The 12,558-nt window shown below is 39.0% G+C and overlaps 1 protein-coding gene across 10 annotated transcripts in view; it reads left to right on the forward strand.

Moving 5' to 3' along the window:
* LYST (lysosomal trafficking regulator) overlaps nucleotides 1-12,558 on the forward strand; it is a 217,038-nt gene that overhangs the window by 60,350 nt on the left and 144,130 nt on the right. For all 10 annotated transcript variants that reach the window (XM_074040199.1, XM_074040127.1, XM_074039942.1 and 7 more), the window contains one exon: nucleotides 12,316-12,406. In XM_074040199.1, the coding sequence (XP_073896300.1) occupies nucleotides 12,316-12,406 (91 nt within the window). The remainder of the gene's footprint in view (nucleotides 1-12,315; nucleotides 12,407-12,558) is intronic.

Consider the following 12,558-nt stretch of genomic DNA (forward strand, 5'->3'; position numbering starts at 1 on the left):
AGAATTGACACTTAACGATGTTGAGTTTTCCAATGCATGAACATGATGTCAAACTCTATTTACGTCTTCTTTAGTTTGTTTCTCTGCACTATTGAGTGGTTTTCATTGTAGAGGTCCTGCCTGTTGTTTGGTTAAATTTATTGTAAATATTTTATTCCTTTTTGATGCTACTATAAATGGTATTTGAATTTTTTTATTTTCCTGTTGTTTGTTGCTCATAGAAATACAATTGCTTTTCGTATGTTGACCTTGCATCCTGTGCCTTTGCTAAATTCATTCATTAGATCTTGAAACTTTTCTGTAGATTCCCTAGGATTTTATATGTAAATAATGATGTCATCTGTGAATAATGACAATTTTACTTTTTTCCCAATTTGCATGCCTTTTATTTTGCTTTCTTGACTTTTGCGCTGGCTTCTAGTACAAAGGCAGATGGAAGTAGTGAAAGTAGACATCCTGGTTTAGTGTCTGACCCAAGGAGAAGCATGAGGTATTTCACCATTAAGTGTGATATGAACTCTCAATTTTTCTTAGACGTGTTTTATCAGAATGAGGGAATTTTCTCCCATTCCCAATTCATTGAGAGTTTTTATACAGAATGGATATTGAATTTTGTTAAATGCCTTTTCTCCATCTGTTGAAACTAACATATGACTTTTCTTTTTTATTCTGTAATGTAGGTGAGTTATCTTGATAGTTTTGTTTGTTTGTTTGTTTGTGTTTTGGTTTTTTTTTTTTTTTTTGAGACGGAGTCTCAACTCGGTCGCCCAGGCTGGAGTACAGTGGCGTGACCTTGGCTCACCGCAACCTCTGCCATCCAGGTTCAAGCAATTCTTCTGCCTCAGCCTCCCAGGTAGCTGGGATTACAGGTGCCTGTCATCGCGCCTGGCTAATTTTTGTAGTTTTAGTAGAGATGGATTTCACCATCTTGGCCAGGCTGGTCTTGACCTCCTGACCTCATGATCCACCCATCTCAGCCACCCAAAGTGCTGGGATTACAGGCGTGAGCCACCACGCCCGGCGATAGTTTTTAAATGTTTGCATTCCTGGAATAAACTCCACTTTGTTCATAATTTATTATACACAGAAATTTAAATCTATTCTTAGGGAAAAATACTCTTTTTAAATATCAAAAACATTCTTTTTAATGGTTAAAGATGACAAAGTTGAATATTTCCACCACACCACCATGCCCAGCCTATCTTTGCTTTTAATCTCGGCACCTGTATCAACTAGATGAATGACTTTAGTTAATCACTTGATTGCTCCTCATCAGTAACAGGACGTTCAGCTGGATGACTTAAGGGATCCTTCCAATATAAGAATGGTCTCTGTGTAATATTTGAAAATAATGGTTTCTGGTTTCTTCTATGTCCTATTGCCAACATATATATCAAAATTGGACTAGTATACATGACCATGTGTTATAAATACTACTTTTAAAAATTTCAGTGATACATAATTTCCATACCTGCTGCACTCTGTGGATGTTTTATAAAGTTGTTATTTATTTTGTGAGTAAAATATGAAGTTTTATCAAAGGGGGTTGTACATTTCTGAACAAAATATAATTCAAACATTATAATAGGTTTTTTAAAATCTTTGACTATTTTCTATGTAGGAGAGTACTTTATTCTTCCTACATTTTTGTAGTATTATCACTTTAATGTATAGTACTGCAGAAATGGCCTACCTATAGTGATATATAAAATAAATAGAAAAACATCAGACCTTTAAAAGTGTGACTACAGTTTATTCACTGCTTTACTCAGCAGACCATTGAGTACCTACTATGGCCCAGCACCTCTTAGATGCAGAGATGAAAGAACAGCGACTGTCTTTACCAGGAGCTCTTCACTTTTGAAGAGATAGACAGATAAATAAATGATGACAAAACAGTGTAAAAAGTATTTGGTGAATGTAGTGGAGAGGGGTCATCAGGAACTGCTTTTTAGATATTGACATCACTAAGTAGGAATTGGCAATGTGAAGAGGCAGGAAACACCAGACCAGAGGAATTGCACATGAAAAAACACGGGGGCTAGAGAAAACACAGCACATTCAATGAACTACAAGTAGTTTAGTGAAGTGCCAGCAAAGGCTGTATTTTGCTTTGCTTTTGGTGAAACGGGGATTGGCTAGTGAGAAGACCTGAAGGGCAGAGGCCATGACATGGCAAGCCTTGTATACCATGTTAAGAAGTCTTAATTTTATTCTGAAAACATTGGGAAAATTTTTAAGCAAGGGAATAGGCAATGAGAATTATTCTTCACATTTGACAAGTGAGTTAATGGTAAAATTGGCAAGAGTTGTTTCAATAGGAGAATAATGCAAACTTTTAAATGTAGTAAAGGTAATAATAAGTGAATATTAATTTACTATATCTAGTTCTACAGTTTCTGTTCACACACAAACCTAGATCTATCTATGCATGATTGGTCTGACAGGAATGAGAGGGTGTGGGGGATGCTGCCATTCCTACTTCTTGGAGTAGTGAAAGTATGATCGCAGTGGAAATCTTAACCACTCCACAGTGGTGCTATCCATAGAGAGTAGATAATCATTGAATTATCCCCCTTTCACACCCAGACTCATTGAAGCAATGAATATATCAGTTGATTGTGGTGTAACAGACCATGTTCTAAAACTTAGTGGCATAGAACAATGATTTATTTGCTCGTGATTCTGTGAGTTGGCAGTTCTGGCATGGCTCAGCTGGAATAGCCACTTTGGCTCCTTAAGATATCAGCTGGTCTTACATCTGAGTTTGCAGTCAGTTAGCAGATTAACTGAGGGCTGTTGCGTGGGGCTGTTGGCCAGACTGCCTCAGTTCTCATCCACATGGCCTCTCATCTTTCAGTAGGCTAGACTCAGCTTCTTTACATGATAGTGGAAATGTTCCAACAGGGTGCGGAAGCTGCAAGAAGTCACATAACAACATGTTGATCACATTCTATTGGTCAAAGCTAATCCAAGGTCAGCTCAGATTTAAGGGATGGGGAAATAAGACTCTATCACTTGATAGAAGGAACTGCAATTAATTTTGGCTGTGTTTAACCTACCATGGTCTCCTCTCTGACCAAAATTATTAGTATTCCTTCTACACTCACTCCCCTCTAGGCCTCTTGAAATATTATTCCATCATGGCCTCAGGCTTGAATTGATGATCTCATGGTTTACATCAGTTCTGGATATACATGAGGCTTTCACATATAGTGATTTTGTTTCAGCTCTTCTTGATTGAGAAACTTGTGAATTAGGTTATCTGCTCTGCATATGCCCTATATACAATAATGAGATAGGAATAAGTTAATTTTAGTAAGAAGAGGGACAGGAGAGGAACATAGTGATCTCTCGGCCATAGCAGTCCTGAAATCCAGTCAGCACATGTTGTCATGGCCCCTGTTCTAGGGTCTGGGAATATATTTTTCTTCTGTGGGAGTGGTTCCCTAATCCATGTTTCTCCAGGACTCTTGGTTCCACCCTATGAAGTCTCTTCTCTTTTCTATAACAGATCACCCATAATATACAGCTTTCTCACCCTCCTTCCTGCCTGTTGAAGAGTGGGGGCCCAGAGGCCTTTTTTTCATTTTGAACTCTCTATCCTATCCCTTTTAGGCCAAGCTGTTAGTATTTTTTAATAACCAACTTTCTTTAAAATGTGAGTTTCCTGCAAATCTTAATGGGGTTCACTCTATGCCTCAAAAGCCACATCTATAATAGTCTTTGAGACAGCCCTCTCTGCTTTGTATAGAACAATCCCCTGAAGATTCCTAGTAGTACTTTTGTCTAGGTGATAGGGTCTACTAGGTACCACCTAAGTCTTTCTGGAGTCTTAACAAAGAGTATTATGGCCATTTAATAACCACTCTTTGCCTGCAGGGGAGGTGGGGCAGAATGGGAGCTGGTTGAGCAAACTACAGCCTACAGGCCAATCCTGTTGCCATTGACTTGTTTTTGTACAATGTACAACTTAAGAATAGTTTTTGCATTTTTAAAGGATTGTTAAACAGAAGAATATGCAACAGAGACCATATATGACTCACCAACTCTGAAATATTTACTATCTGGTTCTTTACATAAAGAGGTTGCAATTCCTGGTCTAATTCAAGAAAAACTGTTAGCATAATGTTTATCACTAGGAAAAACAGTGCATATAACATAACTATCCTGACTCATCAAAACATTTGACAAAAGGTCTAAAAACAAATTAAGCTTAGAATAGAGGATTTCTTTCATATACAAAGATTAGAAGAACCAATTTTTTTTGTTGTTGTTTTTGTTTTTGAGACAGGGTCTCAGAAAAAATGACTCTGTCACCCAGGCTGGAGTGCATTGGCACAATCTCAGCTGTCTATAACCTCTGCCTCCCAGGCTCAAGCAATCCTCCCACCTCAGCGTCCCAGATAGCTAGGATTACAGGCATGCATCACTATGCCCAGCTAATTTTTGTATTTTTTGTACAGATGGGGTTTCACCGTGTTGCCCAGACTGTTTTCGAGCTCCTGAGCTCAAGCAATCCACCCTCCTTGGCCTCCCAAAGTGCTGGGATTGTAGGCATGAGTCACCATGCCCAGCTGCCAATAACATTTTTAATAAGAAGTTCTACGTGGGACCAATACAAGCATCATTCTTTATTACTATTTCCATTTGATATTATGTTTTAAATACATGTAGTGGTAAAGTGGAATATGAAAGCTAAATGTGGGAAAGAAGGAGAAATAAAAATACTATTTTTTAAAGTAATGTGTACAGAAAAATCCAAGAACTCATTCAGAAAATTATTCAACAAAATTATAGAGTAAAAGGCAAAGATGTTTGTTTTTAGCTGCAGCTATACAGCTAGAAAAGAAAAGGAAAGAGAAAGATCCCATTTGTAGTACTAATGTAGAAACTTTCAGATATGTATATACACACATATATTAGAAGTAATTATAAAATTGTGATAGAAGAAATAAAGGACTTAAATAGTCCATACACATATATTCCTGCTTATGCATGGAAAATAAAATTTAATTAGCATGTCAAGATACAGATTTAATGTAATATCAGAAATACCTATTAGGCTGGGTGTGGTGGCTTACCCCTGTAATCCTAGCACTAGCACTTTGGGAGGCCAAGGTAGACAGATTGCTTGAGCCCAGGAGTTCAAGACCAGCCTAGGCAACATGGCAAAACCCCATATCTACAAAAAAATACAAAAGTTAACCAGGTGTGGTGGCATGTGCCTGTAGTCCCAGCTACTTGAGAGGCTGGGGTGGGAGGATCACCTGACCCTGGGCAGTGGGAGGTTGCAGTGAACCATGATTGTGCCACTGAACTCCAGCCTGGGTAACAGAGTGAAACCCTGTCTCAAAAAAAAAAAAGAAAAAAAGAAAAAAAAGAAAAGAAATATCTATTAGCTTTCCATCACATTCTGGATAGAGTCCAAGTTCCTTATCATGTCATCCAGAAGTCCCTGAACACTAGCCATCTGGTGCCCATCTGCCTGTGCAGCTTCCTAGTCCAGTTTGTGATCTCAGTCCTTTCCCCTTTGACTCACTTGCCCATTCTCTCCCATCCTGCCACTTCTATTTCTGAATGGCTGGGATAGGCAATTAGTTTAAAACCCAGTCTAAACAGTAGTTACGAAAAGGGCCAGTGCCTGGCACCTTGTTGGTACTTGAAATATGTTTCTTGAATGGAAAAATTGCCTCAATGAAAGTTACTTTACTGTTTGTTTCTATGGGGAATTTTATAAAGCTGTTACACAGTTATTTTCCCTGTAGAAAGGAAGACATAAAAATATAAGTATTGGCCGGGCGCAGTGGCTCATGCCTGTAATCCCAGCACTCTGGGAGGCCGAGGCAGGCGGATCATGAGGTCAGGTGATCGAGACCATCCTGGCTAACATGGTGAAACCCTGTAGCTACTAAAATTACAAAAAAATTAGCCGGGCATGGTCGCGGGCACCTGTAGTCCCAGCTACTCGGGAGGCTGAGGCAGGAGAATGGCGTGAACCCGGGAGGCGGAGCTTGCAGTGAGCCGAGATGGCGCCACTGCACTCCAGCTGGGCGACAGAGCCAGACTCCGTCTCAAAAAAATAAATAAATAAAGTAAATATTAAATATGAGTGGTATGTTATTGGCTGATTTCTCTTGATTGGGTGGTCTAGAAATAGCAGGGAATGGACCTGTTCATGGCATATATTGTCTAATATGGCACATTGGGAACTTCCCAGTTGGATGTCATGAGGGAACACCTAATTCCCCTGGATTCTGTGACTATTGTGTGTACATAGGACCTTGGGAGATAAAACTTGGGAGATAAGATCTTGGTTTGAAATAGAGGGCTGCAAATTCTAATTTGCCAGGGTGCCCACAAATTAAGAGTAAAGGATTATATCACTTCTAAAAGGACAGATTTACAAATGTGCTTTCTTTGGAACCAGAAAGGATAAATCTGGGAATAAATGGTGCCCGAATACTAATAAAAAAGTAATACACCCAGAGGATTGAAGAGAACTTCCCCAATGATGAATTGTGTTTGAAATTGTGGTAATCAAATGTGAAGCAAAGACTCATTTCCCCCAGTGCTATATTGGGCAACAGGGTGGTGCGGAATGCCCTCTTCAGGACTACAATTCCAGCAGAGGGGCCAAAACCCAAAAATCTGCACTTGCCTCAGTCTCATTATTTCAAGGCCCATGGTTTGCAAGAGCTAACTCACTTGGTGAAATGGGGGCAACAGGAATGTTCTCCCTTTCTCTTGAGGGGAAGAACAACAATCTTGGGTTCGTGTGGGAGGAGAAGCTCCACAGAAGAGGTATTGCTGGGTCTGAGCCTTAAAGGTAGCTGAGAAGCCCTCAGCTGAGTGGGAAGGACCTTGTGTCATGCAGAGCTCTGCCAGGAGTCAGGAATGCCTATTCACGCAGCAGTGATGATTTGCCAGTATACTCTAGGGGAGCAAGGGCCAAATTATCAGTACAACATGTCTGCAGCACTTTCTCAGACCCTTGAGGTTTCTGCAAGCTCCATTAGAATGCTATTAGTTCACCTGCCAAAGATAAAGACTCATATAAGAGGACCATATAGGAAAGATGTGCCAAAAATTGGTTTATCTTTTTTTTTTTTTTTTAAAGACCATGTACATTTTTATTGGCATCTTTAAAAATGTTGAGGTATACTGAGTATGAGCTATATATGGAAATGTTATCTGTACATCTTTAGTTTTATTATTTGGAAGTAAAGCACATGGAAATGGGGCCCTTTTATATGTTTTATTTTGCATCTAAAATTTAAAGTCATTCATGCAGTGAATGGTTATTGAATACCAAACTCCATGTTAGGCACTGGGTGGCAGAAAAGGGGGTGATTGCTAAGGACTAGGGCCTGGGCCCTGGAGTACATGCCCTGAGAGAAGACTGAGAAGTGTGTTTGGGAAAGTTTCCCATCATATTTGGAGATAAACCTGAACTCCTTTGTGTGGTCCTGAAGGGCCCATTAGATCTGAGGCTGCCTGCCCATCCAACCTACACCTTCCAGCCTTGTCTCCTAGCCCTCTCCCCCTTGCTATGTATGTTTTAGCCACTCTCCTTCTTTCTTTCTTTTTTAAAAATAGGATGTAATATATAATTCCTAAGTTAAAATAATCATGAAAGTAATCATAAAATGATTAAAGTTAATTATAATCATGAAGTGACAAATTAAAAATATGAAATGACAAATTTCTAGAAAAATGTACATCGCAAAATTGACAGGTGTGTATAAATCTCAAATAGTCATCACAGAAAATATTGTAAAACTTACATATTTTCTCCTTCAAGGGCTTAAGGGACAATTCTCTTGCCAGTGGATTCCTTCAGACTCTTTATGAATAGATCATTTTTGTGGTAACAAATATGTTTTTTTAACTTTTATTTTAAGTTCGGGGTGCATGTGCAGGTTTGTTATATAGGTAGATTGCATGTTACAGGGTTTGGTGTACAGACTGTTTCATCACCCAGGTAATAAGCATGGTACCCAATGGATAGTTTTTTGATCCTCACCCTTCTCCCACCCTCCATCCTGAAAGAGGCCCCAGTGTCTCTTCCCTTCTTTGTGTCCATGTATACCCAAGGTTTAGCTCCCACTTATGAAGTGAGAACATGCAGTATTTGGTTTTCTGTTTCTGTGTTAGTTCACCTAGGATGATGACCTCAGCCTCCATCTGTATTGCTACAGAGGACATGATGTCCTTCTTTTTTGTGGCTGCACAGTATTTCATGATGTGTATGTGCCATATTTTCTTTATCCAGTCTACTGTTGATGGGTATTTAGGTTGATTTGCTATCGTGAATAGTGCTGTGATGAACATAAGCATGCATTTGTCTTTATGGTAGAATGATTTATATTCCTTTGGGTATATACCCAATAATGGGATTGCTGGGTTGAATAGTTGTTCTGTTTTAAGTTCTTCGAGAAATTGCCAAATTGCTTTCCACAATAACTGACCTAACTTATGTTCCCACCAGCATTGTATGAGTGTTCTCTTTTCTCCACAACCTCACCAGCATGTGTGTTTTTTTTTCCATTTTTAATAGCCATCCTGACTGATGTGAAATGGTATCTCATTGTGGTTTTGATTTGCATTCCTCTAATGGTTAGTGATGTTGAGCATTTTTTCATATGCTTGTTGGTGCATGTATGTCTTCTTTTGAAAAGTGTCTGTTCGTGTCCTTTGGCCACTTTTTAATAGGGTCATTTGTCTTTTACTTATAAAGTTGAAGTTCATTATAGATTCTGTATATTAGACCTTTGTCAGATACATGGTTTGCAAATACTTTCTCCCATTCTGTAAGCTGTTTACTCTGTTGATAGTTTCCTTTGCTGTGCAGAAGCTCTTTAGTTTAATTAAGTCCCATTTGTCAATTTTTGTTTTCATCGTGATTGCTTTTGGCGTCCATGAAACCTTTGCCAGGGCCTATGTCCAGGATGGTATTTCTTAGGTTATATTCCAGATGGTTGTAGGTGTGCAGCTTTATTTCTGTTCCGCTGGTCTCTCTGTCTGTTTTTGTACCAGTACCACACTGTTTTAGTTACTATGGCCTTCTAGAGTAGTTCGAAATCAAGTAATGATGCCACTAGCTTTGTTCTTTTTGTATAGGATTGCTTTGGCTCTTCAGAGTCTTTTCTTATTCCATATGGATTTTAAAATAGCTTTTTCTAATTCTTTGAAGAATATCATTGGTAGTTTGGAATAGCATTGAATCTGTAAATTGCTTTGGGCAGTATGGCTTTTTTTTTTTTTTTTGAGACGGAGTCTCTCACCCAGGCTGGAGTGCAGTGGTGTGATCTCGGCTCACTGCAACCTCCACCTCCCAGGTTCAAGTGATTCTCCTACCTCAGCTCCCGAGTAGCTGGGACTACAGGCTCATGGCACCATGTCTAGCTAATTTTTTGTATTTTTAGTAGAGTCGGAGTTTCACTGTGTTAGCCAGGAAGGTCTCGATCGCCTGACCTTGTGATCTACCTGCCTTGGCCTCCCAAAGTGCTGGGATTACAGGCATGAGCCACCATGCCTGGCCTCATTTTAACAATATAGTTTCTTTCTATTCATGAACGTGGAATGTTTTTCCATTTGTTTGTGTCATCTCTAATTTCTTTCAGCAATGTTTTATAATTCTCATTGTAGAAATCTTTCACCTTCCTGGTTAGCTGTATTCCTAGGTATTTTATTCTTTTTGTGACTGTTGTGAATGAGATTGTGTTCTTGGTTTGGCCCTCAGCTTGGGTGTTGTCGATGTATAGAAATGCCACTGATTTGTGATTTTGTAGCCTAAGACTTTGCTGAAGTTATTTATCAGATCTGGGAGCTCCTGGGCTTTCTCGCTTTCTATGAAAAAGCCAAACCCATTCCCAATACTTCATATACTTGCTAGGAGCCCTTTTCCTCCAAATCTTTGCATAGATTCCTTCTTCTCATCAATGAAGTATCTGCTCAAATAGCCCGTCCTAAATAGCCTGTCTAAAATGTTACCCTTTTTGTCACTCTGTAATCTCTTTCCTAGATAATTTCCTTCATAGTACAGCATTATATCTGAAATTTTCTTATTTTTACCCATTATTTTCTGTCTCTTGTGCTAGAAAGTAGGCTTCATGAGGATATGGATATTGTGTGTTCACCACAGCATTTGAAGTACCTGACACAGTGCCTGGCCTGTTTAGTAGGGGGTCAAGAAACATTTGTTTAATGGATAAAAGAGGAAAATGGGCATTCAGACAGTAACACTTCAGCAGGGTGTTTGCTGGAATGGTAGCAAATCAGGAACATGAAAGCTAAGTTTACTAAGGGAAGCAGGTAGGGTGTTAGAGAAGTCTCCCCACAGAGGAAATAAAAACCTAGAGAATGAGTTGCAGTTTGGCAGATGGGAGGATGGGGATGGAGAACTGCAGAAACAGTGTATGTGAGGAAGACCTACTGGGAGCACGGAGACCAGTAGTTTTCAGAGGAAACCCTTACCAGCTAGATGTGTGAGGACGGCTCATGTGTGGCGGAGGGAGCTGAAACTGGACAGGTCAACAGGAATCATTGCTATGAAGGGTTTTCTATGCCTAAAAAGGGGTTTAGATTTTGCTAAACCCCTTTTTTGAAGAATTCTGGCCTTTTCACAACCAGGACACCAGAAGGAATAGTCCGAATGTCCTGTCTTTACTTTCTCACTTCCTTTGACTCTTCAGCCTATTGTAATTGGACTTGCACCCAAATCACTCCATTAAAACTGTGTTAGTTAAGGGGCATTCCAGTTGCTAAATGCTTTTCAGCCATCATGTCACACAGTGAAAGGGCAACAGCTTTGGCCCTGCTGACTCCTTTCTTTCCTGAACTGGTCTCTTCCTTGGTTTCTCTGGTTGTACTTCTCTTTTCTGGTTGTACTTCTACTTTTCAGTAGAAGCCTTTTCAGGCGTTTCTTTAGCATTGCCCATCTTTAAGTCTTTAAAGTCCAGAGTTTCATTCTTGGTGGTCTCCTATTATTCTATATTCTCACCCTGGGAAAACTCATATATGTTCTTGCCTTCCACCCCAATGACTTCCAAATCTTGTTCTTTCCTTCATATTTTTTTTAAAGTTCCAGATCTATATATTTACTGTCTACTAAAAAGCTGCCTTCATTAGGATAGCCCATAGACATCTGACTCAGTATGTCTAAAAAGTGAATCCCAACCTAATACTGCTTGTAAATTTCCTGTCTTGGTGAATACATTATCAGCTACCTAGTTGCCGAAACCAGAAACCTGTGGGTCCTTTTAGATCTTTTTTTTTTTATCCCTTATGTGCCACAGATAATCAACTGCAAATTATTTTAGTTCTACCTTACAGTTTCTCAAATATGTCTCCTTTCCCTTCTGTTGTTGGAGTACTTCAGAAAGTCATCATCTCTCTCATCTGGATTATTGTTTCCCGGCCTCTAACACTGCTTCCCCTTCCACCTAATTCCGTTCAGCAAATCTGATTGTGTCATCATGCCGACCCCCTCTCTCACTGATTGGTGTAAGGCAAGAACTCAAGCTTGAGTTGTTAAATCCTTTACTACCCATGTCCCAGGTGTCCCAGGTCTAGCTCTCTAGCTCCCATTCTACTTCCATACTTCTGATAATGACTGCTCCTTTTTCTGAACTCCTAAACTGAATGCTTGTACCACCCCGGATACTTACTTATACTACATGCTTTCTGCTGTTCTTTAACTGTTTATGTGTATGTATTTTATGGACCAAATGAGGGGACCTTCTCCAGGGCTTGGACCATTTCCTCCAGAAAGGGTAAGACAGTATTTTTGTGGACATAGTGTGCAGTCAATAAATATTTATTGGATTACATTCACTAATAAGTCTTTCTCTCCTTATATATTATTTATTAATAATGTCAGTTTCTCTTTAAAATTGTCTCTGAGTTTTACATTTAACTGCATGAAGGCTTCACATTTTTTTAGTAACTTTGTGGCACTGGTTTGCTAATTAATAGGACTTAACTTTTCATTTTCACCTAGCAAATCTGTTTCTTCATAGGTGAGGAATTCTTGCAATGTGCATGGTGGTAATAATAGCTATTTTTGGAAATATCAGCAAGAGTGTGCTAAATACTGTCAAATACTGTTAGATTCTTCTATGATTAGAATGGCTTATAAACTTAAAAGTATCACAGCTTTAATTGGATTGAAGATAGGTTAATTTGATTCTTAGCTTTTCAAATGCAGCCTTTCAAGAAAAAGGATTTTTTGGTCAGTTTAAGATAAGATATTAGGAATTGATGTGTCTTATTGCCTTAGAACATGAAGGATTCTTTTGTTAACTGACACAGGCATTGACATGTAGAGAAGAACTCCTGACTCTTCTTCTGTCTCTCCTTCCACTGGTATGGAAGATACCTGTCCAAGAAGAAAAGGCAACAGGTATGCTTTTTCCCCTTATCATATCACTTGTGTTATCAAAATCTCATAGAAAAGTTACTTCTGCCTGAATGTTTGATTCTGATTCAGATTCAGAACAGTATATGTTATAGTGATTTATTATATACTAAATATGAAAAATTATTTAGGCAAAC

Source organism: Macaca fascicularis, chromosome 1 (assembly GCF_037993035.2).
Source record: "Macaca fascicularis isolate 582-1 chromosome 1, T2T-MFA8v1.1".
NCBI classification, from domain to species: domain Eukaryota; kingdom Metazoa; phylum Chordata; class Mammalia; order Primates; family Cercopithecidae; genus Macaca; species Macaca fascicularis.